General features: G+C 32.8%; 1 protein-coding gene across 1 annotated transcript; it reads right to left on the bottom strand.

The window, feature by feature from the left end:
- Nucleotides 1-440: 440 nt before the first annotated feature.
- On the bottom strand, nt 441-14,357 carry LOC134281321 (tyramine beta-hydroxylase-like). The gene is made up of 9 exons (XM_062763804.1): nt 14,300-14,357; nt 10,831-11,111; nt 8,578-8,707; nt 6,148-6,246; nt 5,307-5,486; nt 3,766-3,923; nt 2,937-3,180; nt 1,978-2,074; nt 441-1,318 (listed from the first exon to the last, which is right to left on the bottom strand). The coding sequence occupies exons 1-9, from the start codon at nt 14,355-14,357 to the stop codon at nt 670-672; spliced, it is 1,896 nt and encodes a 631-aa protein (XP_062619788.1). The 3' UTR covers nt 441-669.
- Nucleotides 14,358-19,542: the final 5,185 nt, after the last annotated feature.

Below are 19,542 nucleotides of genomic sequence, written 5' to 3'. Positions count from 1 at the left end.
AAACTGAACTCCCAAAAGTATAATATGCCGACACAATCAAGCGAGGATCTCTCCCAATGTGTTAATCTCTTTGGAATATTATATTCATTGAAGGCCACTGTTCATGGCATTGTAAAGTCATATAAACAATGCGGGTTTAAGTCCTTACTCAGCTCCAGGGAATCTCATCAAAAAAAGTGTATGAGGTAGAAGTTGACATTTAAAAAAAATAATGACGTTATTGGACGTCATGAAAATAAACGACGACAGCGCCGGGTGATCATATAATGTCGTTTTAATTTTATAATAATTCGGCAAATAATGAACGTATCAGGCTAAATTTTTCAACATTTCTTTATTTTTTGTTGTTTTATGTTTCATATAAATTTTGAAAGCACAGACTACATAGAACTAATTTTATAGCCTCAGTCCACGAACTTTTTGATAACCCCTCGTACAGTTATCTGCATAACTGGATGTCTAAATGATAGTACAAGTAATACAATTATTTGGTTTTGTTTGCAAAAATAATGCAAGACATGTTTACAAAGTAATTTTGAAAGAGCAAAGACATTGGGACCTTGATGAAAATGATCATATGGGGGAAAAATCTTGAAAAAACAGACATACTATCAAAAACCTAGGAAACTTGTATTTTTCAAATCCATGATCTGTTCCCCTTTCGACGATCTAAATGAAAATGTAAATCAGTAATGACACAGCCATCAAGAAATGAGGAAAGACTTTAGATCCACCACTTGTATTTGTTCTCATCTGATTTAACAAGTCTTCTCGGAGCTTCCCAAGGCCATCTAACATATCTTCTCTCAGCTTCTTAAGGTCATTAAACTTAGGATCCTCTTTAACCATCTCAAGGTCACAGGAGTCCAATTTCGAGTAAAAAGTGAGCGAATTAATATCCAGAGACTGTGAGACATACCATCGCATTACATCTCCCATGTCGCCTTGCATGCACGGATGACTTTTGAACTCTTTAACCGCTTCCTTGCATTCTTCTAGACATTTCGATAATGGTCTGCATCTCTGACTTACCTTTGCGTACAATTCCGCCATAACCGGATGTGTGTAGTTTGAGAAAACGGATAAATCGCAGCCATTAATGGTCTGCTGGGAATACAGTTTAAGCAAAGATACACTTTTGAAACTTGTGCAGGATGTTCTTTTTATGCTTGTTATGGGGTGTACGGTAAGAAAACCGTAGCACATCTCATCGGAAGTGGCGTCCCCTTGGAATGTTGTGAAGGACTTCGATGATGATTTAAAGACGCATTTTGTTCTGAGTTCATCCCCTGGCAATACTTCTATCGCAGAGTCATACCTATTAAAAATTCATACAAATCAGTGAAAAATATTGAACATTTAATACACGTCTTTGTTTAAAAATTTGCAAAAAATGCAATTCATTCCTGGTACTAGTAAATGAACTTACTCTACAAGCAAGAAAAAGGATTAACTCAGAAGCAGGCCACAAAAAGTCTCTAGTATATATGCAATAGTTCTTTCATTAATCAAAACTTTTAAATTTACTTTTTGCTTAGTAAATTGAAGGGAAAATGGAGAACGAGGCTTTAAATAGTAAAATCCTCTATCATCCTTGTCCTTTCAGTAAGGCGAAATATGGCTGAAAAATTGCTGATATTGTTAAACAATATAAAATCAAATCAGTAAGGCGTGGCATTCTCGACGCTAAGTAATTAGCGTCTCTCAAATGGTGATATAGATTCTTACGGGTTCAGAAATTAGTAACATCAGTGACTTTAAAGTGCTGTTGACAACAATAAGACGACGTACAAAACGCTATCATTGGATCTTTGCTACAATCGTTGACATTCGCCCAAATTTCTATCCCATGTATGTTTGAAAGGATGTGGAAAATTCAAACGCTTATTTTTTTACTGTCGAGAATGCCATGCTGTACTGAAAGTCCAACAATAACAGAGAATAGTGCCATATATAAATCTAAAAAAATAAACTTACTCTAAAAATCGGGGTCGATCATAACTGTAGTCGGGTTCGTTCGTCAGAGTGTTTATCTTGACGCCATATCTGTACTGGTCAATGTATTCTTCCCGTCCTGCAATTCAAGGATTCGAAAATAATAATTATATGCATTCAGTGGGAAAAGTAGGCGTAGATGAATTTTATAAAAAGAGTCCAAAATTTACTCGTATACAGTTTTGCATGATATACAGTGTAGTAGTCAGGAGACGGAAGAAAATTTGGGATATTTGATGATTTTCGAAATATCAAATATAAATTTTAATTACATAAATTACATTTTACTTTTTGTGATTGTTATGAACTGCAACTGCAAGTATATCAAAATTGAATATTATTTAAATATAAGGGCAAACTTCCTGCGACATTTGAAGATCTGACTTTCAATTATGTGTTTTAATAAATATCTCTTAGAAAATTTATATATTTTTCCCTTCTTTTGTACAAAAATACGGATATTTCATTGGAATCAATTTATAAAACATTTTCTATGAACACAGATGTTGTGTTTAAGAGGAGAACCCTATGATTAAGATCAAATAAATCAACATACCGTATAGCGGGTTATTTTAGCGGGGTGCTTATTTTGGCTTAGTTTGGCGTTTTGATGGTAGTCCGCTAAAATTTTAATCGCTAAAATATTAACTACTAGTTTGAGTGTTTATCTGCAAAGAGCTAAAACCCTGTGTCCGCTAAAATAAATTACGCTTAAATTATTGGCATACCTTTGAGCAGGCAAAACGCCAAATTTTACATCCGCCAAGAAAACACGCTAAACGGTATCTGAAATTTTCCTTTAACAAAAGGCCCTTAATTGGATTTTAGTAGGACATGACTGCAACCTCTTCATCAATTGGCAATGCTTTTTATAATTTATCTTGTGAAACTAGTACACACACATAAAACTTCACTTTGCGCATGCCTATCAAAATACGTACCTAAATAGTGCATGTGATTAAGGGCCCTAGTAATGTAAACAGGGCCAGTTAGAGACATCCGGGTGTCGTCTGCTGAACACACACCTTCCACCTCCACGCGCTCCTTCCCGGGTGGAATTTCCAGATACTGTTGCCCTACCATCATAATGGCGGCGTCGTTGGGTCGTCTGTTAGGTGTGTAGTACAATGTCATACCGGAACTGTCCATGTAGTCTGATCGTAGTTCGGGATTATTCCAGTGAAACTATAAAAATATTTGAAAACCATTTTATTCGAATGAAATAGCAACCCAGTTTATACTGTATAACCGGGTTGGGACAGTTTACGCTTTATAAATGGCGAAGCGGTTTATAAAAAGTGTAAACTGCTCCAACCCAGGTTATATCAGTATAACTTGGGTTGCTATTTAATTCATTCCTTATGATTTAATTTTCAATCATTAAGTATGAAAAACAAGACAATTTCTCCCTTTCTAACCGAATTCAAATTTTACATATTTTAAATGTGACGTCAGGCGGATTGATACTTTTTTGACATAAGTCTTTGTGATTGTAGGCAACAAGATTATACAATATAGACTAATATCTTATTCAATCAAATGACGGGTTACAACCAAAATTAAATCTAAACTTATTGTAATTTGGTTAAATTGGTATTAAAGGATGCTTACATTACTCGTTCGCGGTTTTACCGTTAGTTTTAAAGACTTGAGAAGTTGCTATTGTTGGTATATATACTTGTCTTATTTTTCACTACGCTTATAGAGACACGTTTGAATGCAACTGATAATTTTTTTTAAAGAACGTATTTGTTGAGGTATGGATTTTACCTGCATCATAGCAAATTTAAATCCGTTTTGTCCGATTCGGAATCCGACATCTTTGTGGGCACATTCTCCGTTGGCTCCCACGGCCCAAGCCCCGATAATTGTCCGGCATTTGTCAGAGCCCATTCCGCATTTAGCAGGGGCAGCTGTCCCTTGGGTAACTTTAGAAAAGAAAAGAATTAACTTTGCAATAAAAATGAGATTATGAGAAAATTAATGGCGTGACAAGTTTTATGTATGGAAAACATGATTCAACATGGCCATAGAGATAAAACCGGACAGTTCTTCCCAGAAAGATCTGAAAAGTGTACCATAGGACAAATTGATATAAAGCCACATTTCAGGAAGCTTTAAATCTTTTAGTTTACTGAATGGCATAGTTTTATCCTGTTAGTGTCAAATCCGTACCTAATGGGTGAGAAGCTGAACATCCGACAATAAGCTTATCAATCTACATTTATAGTATAATGAACAAATCTTGATTTTAAACTTGTGTCTTGCACATTATGGTTTTCAAGAAAAAAAAATTATATTTGTGTTTACAGACTTTCAACTGACTGTTCTATGTTAGTTGAACAATTCGATATGTTTTCAAAGAGATGAAGGATATGGAGATAACGAACAGTATTCAATATCAAAGTCCATAAAACCATACAAAACAGGAGCAGAGCAAACACGGAACTCCAAAACATTATAAATGGGATCAAGTGCCATGGAGAAGTGAGCAACTCCTGCCGACCGTTCACACCTGCCGTGTGCTCCTTGACATGCTCGGGAAATAACAGAAAAATCCGTCGTCAATTCAGTGTATAAATAATGGACTAACAATCAGTATGAAAAACGTCAGTCAGCATTTGACTCAATGATTAATTGTATTTGCTGACAAGGTCATTGTATCGACCACAGAACTTACGAAATGATGACTTTAAACAAGTCTTTTTTCATCAACTTGTTTGTCAATAATTTTTCTCGTTTATGAAATTGTTCATACGTAGAGCGTGCTCTTGCGTGTCGAATCAACTGAGAAATAAAAACTCCGTATGCAGGTGATGAAGGTGTATTGCTGCATAAGTAAGTGAAGTTGACGATGGAAAAGTTAAAGTCATCAGGTTCATCCTAGAGCCTGGTTGTAAGATTTCCATTAAACTCTTTATCAAGTAAAATATCCAAATATGAAACAGATGTGTCAGACTCTGTGGTATCTTTTATCCAAAGGTCACCAGGATATACCGTATCGACATAGGAATGGAATTAACCATTGTTAATTGACAACACGTCGTTGATATCTTAATGTCGAGTTGTAGGCCACAGCAAGAGTTTTCTTCTTTTCATGGATAAGATTTTGCACATATGAATACAAAAATAGGTCAGATAATAACGGCGCATAGAGATCTAATGTGGATTACCTAATATTTGCATTGTGTCAGGAGACATTGTACACCTTTACAACATCTTTTCAACTCACCTGAATCTAATGTGGATTACCTAATATTTGCATTGTGTCAGGAGACATTGTACACCTTTACAACATCTTTTCAACTCACCTGAATCTTCACATCCAAATAAAAGTATATGATGCATGACGTATTCGTTGTCTATATATGGTTTTGTTGCAATCATGTGATAGTCGCCATCTTTAGGAAGTTCAAAGGTCATGCAATAGTAGTTGGTTTCTGTATTTGGAACTTGAGTTGGAGGATATCTTATGGTGATGTTCTTTACTTCTACAAGAAAAAAGTTTTCAACCATACGTACTGAGCATTAATACATAGCTAAATACCATTTTAAAATATTTTTTTGCTTCAAGAAAGTCATATAAGGGATAAATCAAAAGTCGTGAATATTTCTATTTTCTGTTTCTTAAAGCAATATGAGCTGCAACTTTAGTGTCGGAAGTTTTTGTTGCAAAAATTGTAAACAAATATTTTAATGACAATGATATATGCAAAGGAAGAACAATTTATAAGCTTCGATTGATCCAAAATTACATTATTGTCGTCCTGTACAATAATGATTTCTTATATAAAACTGTATATTGGATTGTGTATAAAAGTCTTTCTTCTGCTTTATTTTAGTTTAAATAATCATTAAGGTTTAAGTTACTTATAAATTTATCATAATAACACATTTTAACAGCAAAGTAACATTTTCAAAAATGCAGCTGATATTGCTTTAAATGTTTTCTCACATACGAAACTGATGATACAATTTACAAATGTAGCTGGATCCCAATCAAGATTTCCACCTTGTTTCTTCCTACCTGCTGGTTGTCTCTGATACAATTTTTCCACGTCTTACAAATTAAGTCACATTTTTCAAAAATAACATTAATACATGTGTATAATTAGTAAATTATTAACTAAAAAATAAAATTGATTTGTTAACCTGGCTGGTTGATGGCATCACATCGGAAAGTTTCTAAATCACATTGTACCCAAGTGTTCTTAGATCGGCAACGAGGGCTGTCATACGGCTCGCATACACCTGAAAGAATGAGAAACATTATCGATGAAATATATGAAGATGAGGAACAGTATTGAAGCTCAAAAGTCATTAAAACGGTATAAATGTACATGTAATAGGAGTGGAGCAAACATGTACCTCCAAACATCAGGTGTGTTTTTTTTTTTTTTACTATCCTCTCCAAGTATATTAAGAAATTAAATTCAATTTCAAGAAAAGATAAAAAAAAATAATAATAACTAGATACGATCTCGTTGCGAGCAACGAGTGGGTCTTCCGTCTGATTCTTGATAAGATGAGATAAGATTTTGATTGAGAATTTTATTCTAAAATAATGATAACGATTGTGAAGAAGAACGATTTTGCCTCCATAATCTGTAAACAAACATGGAACATAAAGACTCAAAAATTCAACTTTTGGCCCCTCACGGCCCCTAATGTTAGGGATCAGCCGTTTTTTCTTCGTATCTTCTTAAACCTCTCAGGATTTTGAACACTTTTTGTTCAACAACTATTCAGAGATTCTCTTTCGTTTTCGAGTTATTTGAAATAGAAATATTTAGGGGCCAATTAACCCTTCAACTCCTTAATGGGGACATTTAGCGAGAAATGAAAGGTTGCATATTATTCAGAACATTATTTTGAACATCTTTTGTTCAATACTACTTATCAAAATATTTCCCAATTTTGAGATATAAAGCGTCAAAGATTGAGCATTTTGGCCCCTTGTGGCCCCTTATTATGCACCATACGACAATCAAATCATAATATATAGTTGTGGATTGTTGAGATAAACATCATTGCTTCAGTAATGTTTAACAAAATATTGACTGCTAAAGAGTTATCGATTAAAGACTTTTGGCCCCTTTTGGCCCTTAATTTGAGTTCCCAGTCCCTTTTTCTTGATCTGATTTTAAAGCTCTTTGGATTTTGAACACTTTTTGTTCAACAACTATTCAGAGATTCTTTTTCGTTTTCAAGTTATTTACAAAAGAAATATTAAGGGGCCAACCCTTCAACTCCTTAAAGGGGACGTTTAGCGAAAAACTAAAGGTTGCATATTGTTCAGAAAATTATTTTGAACATCTTTTGTTCAATATTACTTATCAAAGTATTTTCCACTTTTAAGATATAAAGCGTCAAAGATTTTGCATTCTGGCCCCTTATGGCCCCTTATTATGCACCATACGACATTCAAATCATAATATATAGTTGTAGATTGTTGAGATAAACATTCTTGCTTCAGTAATGTTTAACAAACTATTGACTGCTAAAGAGTTTTCGATTAAAGACTTTTGGCCCCTTTCGGCCCTTAATTTGAGTGCTAAGCCCCTTTTTCTTGATCTCATCTTGAAGCTCTCAGCATTTTGAACCCTTTTTGTTCAACAACTATTCAGAGATTCTCTTTCGTTTTGGAGTTATTTGCAAAAGAAATATTTAGGGGCCAACCCTTCAACTCCTTAAAGGGGACTTATAGCGAAAAACAAAGGTTGCATATTGTTCAGAACATTATTTTGAACATCTTTTGTTCAATATTACTTATCAAAATATTTCCTTCTTTTGAGATATAAAGCGTCAAAAATTTAGAATAATGGCCCCTTATGGCCCCTTATTATGCACCATACTACACTCAGATTGTAATATATAGTTGTAGATTGTTGAGATAAACATTTTTGCTTCAGTAATTAATAACAAAATATTGACTGTTAAAGAGTTATCGAATAAATACTTTTGGCCCCTCTCGGCCCCTAATGTGATGAGTCAGCACATTTTTCTTGATATCATATTAAAGATCTTGTCATTTTGCACAAATATTGCTCAGTATCTTTTAACAAAATAATTATATTTTAAAAGATATGATGCAAAATGTCTCAAAAATTCAGTCATGATACGTGTCCTAGATTTTGACCCCTACCGAGCTTCCATACTAGGCATTTCCGGAAAATTTTAAAACCATTGTGCATCTTGACAACATGTCCTTTATCTTTGGTAAAAATTTCAGTGTTCTAGCGTTAGCCGTTCTTGAGTTCTGGTGATGACAAGGAGGTCCCCTAAATTTTGATTAAAAGGCAATAACTTCCGACCGGAAGTGATTTTCGTAAAAATGAGAAAAATGGATCAGGTTTAGTTGACGACACACCTCTCCTGAAAATTTCAAGTTAATCGATCCAGCCATCTCCGAGAAATCTTCTGCACAAAAATTGTAAGAAGAAAAAGAATAATAATAATAATAATAAAAGTGAAAAAGAAACAATAGAATAATAGAAGTGTCTTCCGTTGGAGACGGAAGACCCTAATAAAATGATTGAGGGACCTTTATTTGAAAGGAATAGCGTATGTTTTAAATATTACCGGGATGAGAAAATGCATTTTTCTCCGGAATGGCGTTTTCCCGCCAAACACAGTTCGGGTCGCCAAGTTCTTCACCGTTAGTTTTACCGTCCCCGTCCGAGTCCTTCCGACACAACTCCTGCGTCCAAATCTAAAACGAGAGAATTTAATACATTCCTATACAGAATTTCCTGAACATAAAATAAAGAAATAAATCTTGTGTCTGTTAAAATTTTATTTGGTAAAAATCATCACTGATTCCTAAAAAAAATAGTCAGCTTAATTCTATTTTAATTTGCTATTGATACAATGATATATTTTATTTTTATCTCTATTGGTGTCTTTCTCAGTCTCTTTTGAAATTGACTACAGTAATTTTGTATGTAACAGGCAATCTACATAGAATTAAGATCAGAATATTTTTGTTGTTTCGATAAATACAGTATATGAACAATTTAAGCCAATAGGCAAAGTGCATCGTCTGTAAACGCGATTTCTGCAAATATTGTATTTACAAATATTTAATCACTGATCCAAAGCAAAAGACTTATATTTAACTCTCGAATAAAGTGGCATGCATTGCATATAAAACAGAAAGTATCAATTTTCTATCATGATGTTTTACGTACATAGATACGAGGGGCGTTCAATAAATAATGTCATTAGCAATTGTCAATAGCAATAAAATGTTTCACATTAAAAAATTCCTTTCAAAATGTGTCATTTAAAGAATTCTGTATTGAACCTTTAATTTTTATACGGATAGCAATGAAATACCGCAATATAGAACTTATGTAAGACGAAATGTCAAGGATTATTTTGTACCCGTAGAGTCGCAATACACAGCCATCTTCACGTGGTTTAAAGGTAGCGATTCGTTCTTATTAGTAACCTTTTTGCAATTTTAAATGGATTTCAAAATTCTCCCAGATATAAATAGAAATGATTTTTACATTTTTAGCTGTTTGTTATCTTTCATTGCATTTTATAAAATGTCAAAAATCTTCTTTGTGAAACATACATTCAAAACTTATGTAAATAATCAAACCAAAGAAGCGAATTTCTTTCCCTTCCGAGGAGTAAATAAAGTCAAACACTTTTCTATTTCCAAACATATCTGTAACTGTACTTGCAAAGTTTTATTGAAAAATTAAGAAAGAACTCGATCTTGTTTAATCATTAAAGTTCAATTTTCTTTCCCGCCTCAGCTTTATAAAGTGAAACACATACTACTTAATTTTTTAAAACCTTTATGAAAAAATATTCTTTTTCTTTTTATTCTTCATGAATAGATTATTCTTAATTAATTAAATTCAGATTTAAATTGTAATATTTTCATGCATTAATTTATTTTTTATTTTTTTTTTAAACGAATAGAAAGAAAAGGATAAACATCACGAGAGAGCCCTCCCTTAAGATTTCGAAATTTCACAAATTTTGTAGCTGACGAATTATCTCGTGGATCTTTGTCAATCATTAAATATTTGCCGTCTTTTTAAAATTTTGAATAAATATTGCAAAAGAAGGGAAAGTTTACCTTTTAGTTTAAAACATCATTGGTTTTACATATACTCTACCCCCCTATCAAGTGTATAATTACCATAAATTCTTTTCTTTAAAAGTCACAATTGTGCATTTTGTCAATTTTTTCCTACGGTTACGCTTATATCATTTCCCAGCTCCATTGCGACCTTGCAATCCGACTGAAAAAATAGTCAATGTTACGACATATGCTGGAAACGTAAGATTATTATGTGCATGCTTTTAATACATTAATACATTAACCTATGTAGTTATTTTAAGTTTGCATAATGATGTCAAAAGAAATTAATCTCCATTTTCTAATTTTTTTGTACTATTTAGGTACTATGATCAAATGTTGGCTGACTGAATAGTATCTATATCAAAAGAAATGTTACTTTCGATCCAAACCTTCCTCTGATATTTTTACTTTATCAGCCATCGCCCGATATTATTTTATAAACAAAACATAATTATATATTTTTGTGTGTTTATTGAAAACACTTATTGACATAACACATGTATAAGTAAAGAGTAAAAAAAAAGGACAAAGTTAACAAAAACAACCTAGATTTATAGGACTGTTTAACATGTTTAATTGATTATTAATAAAAACAAATAAACGCGATTTAAAAAAATAATAAATGCCTTACATTTCTCTTAACAGTTGTTAAACTCTATTGCAACTTCACATAAATCTTTTTTTTCTGTTTGTTTGCTTGTTTTTTCCTTTTTTTTGTATTTTTTATTTACCTTCCCCGCTGCATCAAAGTCCTCGCCAAAAGGATTTCTAGATCCGCCCCCTAACTCGTTCCTGTGACCCACTCCATGCCAGAGATAATTCGGCTTACAAGGGTGTGGTACGGAGTCTCCATTTGGGATTTTTGATTGGAAATATTTGTAACCAGATGAACTTGCTAAAAGCAAGCAAAGGCAAAGAAAAATCCTGTTAAGAAATAGTAAAAAGGTAAACAAAACATTTCCGACAGAAATGTAAATGAAAACAACAAGTGCTAACGAATACTTGGCATTTACTAAAACAAAAAAAGTTATTTATTTTATCATGTAAATGAGGTAGTTTTAATAACAATAATAAAAAAGACCGGCCGAAAATAGTTTATTTGCCACAATGCATTATATTGCGTCCCCGAAGAGGCGCAGTGGTAAGAGCGATTTGCTCTTAAACTAGTTCATCCATCCTTTTGAATCTACAAGAAGGCACGAATACCATTCTTTTTGATAATACCTTATAAACCGATATTTTATGTCCAATGTCGGAATGACAACGATATTGATTTTCGGTCCCCCAACATCAAGCGTCATCTCAATATGGGTGAAAAATTCTTAAGGACCGTTAAACAAAATAAACATTAATTTTTTGGTATGCTGTTTTGTCATATTTTTTCTTGCTCGTAGGGTAAATTAGAAGAAAAATGAGATGTATTTGTAATGCCTTTAAATTCGAATACTTTAGCAAAGCATTGCTTTAAGCTTAACTCTTTATGTCAAATAAATTCATGGTGTGAATTATGTAGCGATAAAATGGTAACATTTAAAGAAAATAATCCGGATTTTTTGTTAAAAAAATATTTTTCCTAAAATGAAAATAGTGTATTTTATGGTAATTTTTAACTGTTGTGATAATTGGTTAAAAGCTAGAACTCACCCTCTTGACATCCTGTTAAAAAGTGGGTTTAAATATCGCAAACCCGATTTTTATATGCAAATCGCTTCACGTGCTTTAATGACATTTAAGGAACCTCCCTCTCTCCAAACCTTAACAGTCACGATAGAATGTTTGTCATGATATTTATGAATAAGTACCTGCATGAATAAGATTATAACAGAAGATCCTTGTTTTTTTTTCTTTATATAATTTTTGTGTTTGTACTATGATGAAATATGCAGATATATAACGAATGGTAATCAGGTTCGAATATTCATTGAACAGTGCAAATCTGATAAGAACAAACGACAAATGTAGACTGACGTTTTAAATATCAATTTTAAGGCCATTATTTACCCACTGGATTTTCTTTTCCTTTTTTCAACACGAAAACGAAGCACAAGGCTGGAATGACCGGTTTTCAGGGGATGCTCACTCCTCTATGAGACCATATCCATTCTCTGGTGTATTTGAAGTATTTGGAGGTCTGTTTTTGCTCAACTTGCGATAAGTATTGTTAAAAGTCCTTTTAAGCTTGATTTGCGTTCTTTATTTCCATATTTTAATGACCAGGAAGAAAGAGAGATTTGTTGTTGAATTTCATATTAAACAATATAATAATTCCAAACACATAATTAAAACATGTTACACAAATTAAATCCATAGCTTTGTTTGCAAAATATGTCACTTGAATGAAAAATAAAATGTTCTTTACACAAAGTGCATTATATCATTGTTAATGTATATTTGTATGGTATGGACTTACCAAATTTATGAAAAATAGTTCTCAATTTTACAGTTGAAACATATGGCAATGAGAACAGTATTCAATATCAAAGGTCCATAAAACAATACAAAATAGGAGCATAGCAAACACAGACATCCAAAACACCAGAGGTGGGATCAGATGCCATGGACATTTATACAATAATCGTATAAAATGTTTTTAAAGGGAGTCAGGCTACTAACATATCTTCATCACCTGCCTACAGAGTTTACATGTCTCTGTTGTTCACATACACAGGAGCATGCTCTACGTATAAACAAATTCTACAAAGAGGTAAATTACTTACAAACAAGTTGATAAAACAGGAATTTCAGCAGGCTCGTTTAAAGTTATCATTTTATAAGTTCTATGGTCGATACAATGACTTTGTCAGCAAATGCAATTTATCATTGAGTCAAATGCTGACTGAAGTTTTTCATACTTATTGTTAGTTCATTATTTATACACTGAATTGACGAAGGATTTTTCTGTTATTTCCCGATCAAGACAAGGCGCACACGGCGAGTGTGACCATTCGGCAGGGCATACTCACTCCTTTACGGCATCTGATCCCACCTCTGATGTTTTTGAGGTCCCTGTTTGCTCTGCTCCTATTTTGTATTGTTTTATGGCCTTTTGATCTGGACTACTGTGCGTTATCTCTATATGTTTCATTACAAAAACGTATGCGTTTGTTCATCGTTCATTCTGCGTTCCACCAATGTTCGCTTATCGTTTGAGTTGGAAAAAAGAAAGTTTTGCAATCTAATTAAAACTACATGTCACATCCTCTCGTTTACTCGCTACACTGTATAATATCTAACAACATCCCATAGAGGGTCAAGTCAGAGGTCATTCGGTATATCTGTAGAATTATTCGCTTTAATAAATAACGATAATTTTGCACGCGACAATTTGATTGCTTGATAGAATTAGAACTCGGACGTGACCCTCTGTGGAATGTTGTTAGATGTTATTGTAGCGAGTATACGAGCATATCTAACATGTAATTTTAATTAGATTGGAAAGTTTCGGGAACTATAATTTTCTGTTTGGTCACATGAAATTATTATTACATACTTTCCAGTCAGTGTAAATTCATATTCTTTACTAGACCAGTGGAATATTTGCATTTACTTTTTTAGAAATCGAATTCAACTTTACTAATTTTCTGTTTTTTTTTTTTTTTTTTTTTTCATTGTTTTTTTGGCATTTTTAAGAAGTTTCATTATCATTGATATAACTCATAAAAAATTAAAAATATAAAAATAAAATCCGTGAATGGGCATGAACCACGAACACCGAAATGCCAGAGGTTTGGTATAATATGAAAAATTGAAAAACATGATAATAATCTTTGTATATAAAGATCTACAAGACCCTTCTAATCATTTACAGATTTTACATCTACGCAATGTGAATTTCAAAATGCCCAATATACTAGTACTGAATAAAAAGAAAATAGGGGTTAAAATCAAGTACAGTTTGTATTGCTTATTATGCAATGCTTGAACTTGATTTCAATCTAAAGGTTGGGTTTTGTGAAGTCAAATAGAACATCACATGCTATTTACTAAACTCGGCTCAGAAAAGAATTAAATAGAATATGCTTGAATTACAAATTTGTTTTTTAAGGATGGAAAGTCCAGAAGGACCCCTTCTAGATCAGATATGTTTTGATTTGTGAGCCATGTCAAGTGTACTGTAATGCCTCCTGATAGGAAAAGAATCAATGTCCTTGATATACTTTTCTAATAATACATGTAATTATCTGCTTGTATGTTTCCTACGGAAGCCGGTAGGTGCCATGCCAGGTAGAACAATTATCAGACGAATTTCTTGGGCCATCACTTATTAATGTTGCGTCCGCCAGATTAAATATTTCGAGAAACAATAATGAGAAATAACTCTTAATTGTTTAGCATTTCTCACAATGGTGAAGAGTTATTTATCTTTCGATATCAAGACGTAACAATTCATATTGATTTACATGGAAGATGTTTATCTCAGGTTTAAGTGTTACTGTACATATTAAATACACTATAGGTATCATGTTTAAACTATAAGAAATCAATTTCTATAAAAATTGCACCTCTAATTTTTTTTTTCAGTATTTACAAAGAAAGCACTAAAAATTATTAAAAAATATAATTTTTACATTTTTAATTATTCAATTCAATTCAATTAGAAACTAATAAGAACAGTATTCTTTGTAGATTTTCTAATAGGTCATCTTTCGTTATGATAACATTTTTGAAAGTACTCGTATTTAATCAAGATGGATTTTTTCAACACATCTACTTTGAATTTGGGGGCAATATTAAAAGCAAGATGATAATTAATATCCTTTATCCATCAGTTATGTCCAATATTGAATTCAACATATGTAACTTTTGGAGAGAAAAAAGTGCCATGACTAAGGAAGCGTTTAACTTATACAAAATACCAATTATAAGAGGTATGATTAGCTAGTTAACAAATGTTTTAAGAAATATTTTTAATAGACTTGTTTGAAATATCTCTATTCGGAATGATAACTTTCCTAGACAAACCAACATTCTCGCCAAAATAATTCGTTTACCCACCATCTAGTTCTTTTAATCTACCCTGAACCAGGAATAATTTCGGCTTACAAGGATGCAGTAGAGAATTTTCGTTTGTGAATTTTTATCAGAAATGATTTAAAACAAGTACATGGTTAAATGTAGCCCGGTTCTGTAAAAATAAAAAAAAAGCAACTAATTTGTTAGGAGGGAAAAAACGCCTGGTTTCAGGTATGCTAAAGAGGAGTAAGCATCTTCTGTCGAGCTGGCTCATCCGCTTTGAGCCCAAAATATTGATCAGGTGGGCGTAACATTTTGTAGTAAAATTTAGTATAAAACAGGGGCTCACAAATGGTATGGAACAAATCAGTCTAATACGACCCGATGCCATATTATTTGAACACAAAAATTATAAAAATATAGATAAGCTGTTGGTTCTGGTTGTTGATTTTAAATTTGTGACCCGATATCCTTGTATGATCGATATGAACCCGTTCACAAAAACTACATTCTGTTTTGTTACATTGTAACAACATAAAAAGAATTGCAATTCCGATCTCTCAAGTTTTGGATTAGAAGCTCTGTCCAGTAAGATTATTAGTACAAAAAAAAGTCAATTTTCAAAATGTCATCGATTTTTTGACAGTTTTCGCAGAACATATAGAAAAAAAGAAGACATGGGATAGGAAAAAAGGAATCTTCAATTTGTCTGTAATAGAATTTTTTTGTAAGAACAATTGGTTTAACTACCAGAACTGAGAATCTGAACTAGAATCATACTGCCCATGACATATGTTTGAAACCCCTGAGGATTATCCGCGAACCACAGAATACACTCTTTTGTGCTAAACTCACTCAAAAAAGCTATCTGTAAGTTATCTATAAAGAAAATCTTCCACAGAGAGAGAGAGAGAGAGAGAGAGAGAGAGAGAGAGAGAGAGAGAGATGTAATGAACGTTAAGTAGTAAGTTGGCAAATCTGAAAAATTCAAAGATATGGTGCATTGTTTTTTTCGTTCTCTTAGTATTTTATTTTAAGCAATAAACATTTATCTCTGGTCCCATGGCACCAGATCCCAAATCTACGGTTTAGAGGTCAGTATTTGCTCTGCTCTTTTGTATCGATAAATGGACTTTTAAGCTCAAATACTGTTTGTTTTCTTCATATATTTCATTCATTTCTGAGTAGTTAAAAAAAAGCAGCACAGGCAGTCCCCAAATATAAAAAGCGTCACTCTTTTGAGTGACGCAAAGGGATGCAGATTAGAAGAGTCCAATCGGTGTTCCTCAGGTGGTTATCTGGGTTATTATACAGAGTATTTCTTATCCATAGTCTTCAAACTCCCAGTCTTTCTAGAAAAAAACAACGTTAACGGTTCAAAAGAAATGAATAAATATCGTAGGCCTTTCAAGTTTGTCAAGTTGTACACTTGGTAAAAACATTTCAGATAGATTTATAGGTACATGAAATTATCAAAAAAGATAATAACTTATGCATACATTTAATTAAATCATTAAAAAGTTTTATTAATTATAAATGAATTGAACGATGTTGTGTTTTAAGGACAGGTAACTCAGGTGTGAAAAATGACCAACTAAGTGCCGATTTATGAGTTATCGGTTTTAGGAATGGCATATAGGCTTCTTCAGCATTCGTATTGTTTTGTAATTACACAATTTGAAGGGTTCCTTACATTGTTTTGTACACAAAAACGTTGACCAAAAGAAAGAGAATGTCTTCACTCTACCTGACATAACAGGGTCAAATGAATGGGGAACAGACTATATTCAATATTTTTAACTCCCTTTGACGATTGCTATGAGGAAGGAAATATAATGACATGTTTTTTTATGCGCACTTTTGCGCTTCCTAGATAAATATATATATTTTTACAAGCAAAAGCAACAATTACTTTTCTTATTTGTGTTACCTAGATAGCACGAAGAAGAACGACCGATTGATTGATTGATTGTATACTGTTTTACGTCCCTCTCCAGAATGTTTCACTGATATGGAGACGTCACCATTGCCGGTGAAGGGCTGCAAATTTAGGCCTATGCTCGGCACTTACGGCCTTTGAGCAGGGAGGGATCTTTATCGTGCCACACCTGCTGTGACACGGGGCCTCGGTTTATACGGTCTCATCCGAAGGACCGCCCCATCTAGTCGCCTTTTACGACAAGCAAGGGGGTACTGAGGACCTATTCCAACCCAGATTCCCACGGGGCAAGAACGACCGAGTATAAACATTTAATCAGGTTAGAACTAAGAAGGAGGGTAGATTTCACTTTTTATTTTAATTAAAAATTTTATTTATATCTAATTAAATATACTATATAACAACTATATAATAGGAAATAAGTTTAACATTATAGCTAAATTTTAAAAGCATGGATTCTACAGACAACAAAGAAACACTTGGGAAATGCTAAAAACTGACATGCGTATAAACAGTTAGATACCTCGGACCTGCTCTAAACAAGTTTCAGCAACGAGTTATCGTTCATAACAGCGAACCCTAGCGGCATTTGAAAGGCTTAAATATAGAATATATTTGAAAAAATCTTTATTATCCGATCCAAAGTCAACTATTTTTAATTGTTCGCCAAAACCTATTTACAAATAATCTTACTGGACGAAACTTCTGTACCAAAATAAATTTTTAAAAAACCCTGCAAATTTTCTATTTTTCTGATGTTAACTGTAAAATTTTCCAGGAAATAAAATGACTCTGGGCTTATTTATAGTAGTGAACTGATAAAAACTTTAACAAAAGGATATCGGGGCAGAGCTTTCAAATTATTTTAATTTCAAATAGGAATCGGAAGCCTGTCTACAAGGGATCTGCCTTATCAGTGATCGTTCTACTTGGTACATATCAGTTATACTTCCAAATATAACTTTGGGGAATTCCTCTGCGTGGTGATAAAAATAGCAACTGATGTTAAAAAGCTGCGCATGCGCAGAGGACACAAAAATTGTTCTTTTTAAAGAACAGATGCCTCATCTTTTCAATCACATTCTGTATTTTATGTAAGGATTGTATGTACATCACTTTTTATGAATATTGCATAATTGTTTGTGTTTGTGTGATCATTGTATAGTAAGTTTTGCTTGTTATTATTTGTGTTTCCGTATACATATGACTTTTTTATTATTCTGTCATGGTATGTTTTGCTTTGTCGCTTTTTTTGTGCATATACGTATGTTTTGTTTGATTATACTGTAATTTTTTTTGCAAATACTAGTAAATAACCTCTTCTATTCTTCTCCTGGCTGTTAGGTCCTGTCTTTAATAAGGAAGTTATTTTCATCAGGTGACCATAAAAGAGTTTTTAAAAGAAACGATCAAATTTGTATCCCCCACTTCATATCAACAACATGTTATATGTAAATTGTTTTCATGTATATTTCTAACACGATTTGCAAGCTGGAAAATAAGTGATAAAATGTGAACACGCTGGACGGTGGCACAGGTCAGTCACATCATCTCGGGTGTTTCCGTCAGAGTTCGAAAATACAACCTCAAATGCATTAACATCACCGGATATTAAACATTTATACATTTCCTGTTTATTCAAATATAGGATAGACGGAGTTAATTAGAAGTCCCTTCTGTAGTATATTTGAGGTAATATCATTGCATTGAATAAAGTTAAACTATCTATTCCACAGATAAAAGGTCTCTATACTTTTATTTCAAAGATCGTGAAAAGGGAGGTTGTCATCGCGTCTTTCTAATACATTCGAGGTCGTTTTTCCGCTAGTCGGAAAGGCCCAAGAAGTTGTGGCACAGGTGTATCGAAGCTGGAGCATTTAAAAAAAAAAACAAGATTGACAAGCGTCAAACGTATGCCATAAACTTATTATTCCTTTTACGAGAATTGGCAGCAATCTGAAATTTGTTTGATCATAATATGCCCAGCTGATGTAACAATTATGGCAAGCTAATATTAACATTAACTACAATATTTTTTTCCAAACCTACACATCGAGGTAGAAAAAGAAATGAAAAAAATCTTCCGAAAAATTTAAATAGAAAGCTTGATTTGTTGTTAAACTTGAAATATTCAAAAACAATAATGCTGATTATTTATCCAAGAGTATTATACATGTATTACGATCAAAAAACAAAAAAAAAAAACCCCAAAAAAAACGTCGTATGTCACGCTGATTATCAAACTTCAGGTTTGGTAAAACTGCTTTTCTATGAACTAACATATTTATGTAGATAAAATAGCAGCAAGAAAAAAATATCTATTTATGTTTTTAATTTCATAAAAATCGACAGATGTAGAACTGGAATGGCAAGGAATATATTTTTATTTTGCTTCTGTTTCTTGATCAGATTCCCATTAATAGTTATATGTATTTATAGTTTCTTTAATCTAATTATATATGCATGTACCACGTTTATTTATATATTATTTTCTAGGTTATAAACAAAGTACTTATGACGTAAGTTAAAATTAAAAATATGCAATACTCAG

The sequence above is a fragment of the Saccostrea cucullata genome, unplaced genomic scaffold (genome assembly GCF_032062105.1).
Source record: "Saccostrea cucullata isolate Sc308-1 unplaced genomic scaffold, CSIRO_AGI_Scuc_v1 ctg393, whole genome shotgun sequence".
Lineage (NCBI taxonomy): Eukaryota > Metazoa > Mollusca > Bivalvia > Ostreida > Ostreidae > Saccostrea > Saccostrea cuccullata.
This window is presented reverse-complemented; position numbering and strand designations above follow the sequence as displayed.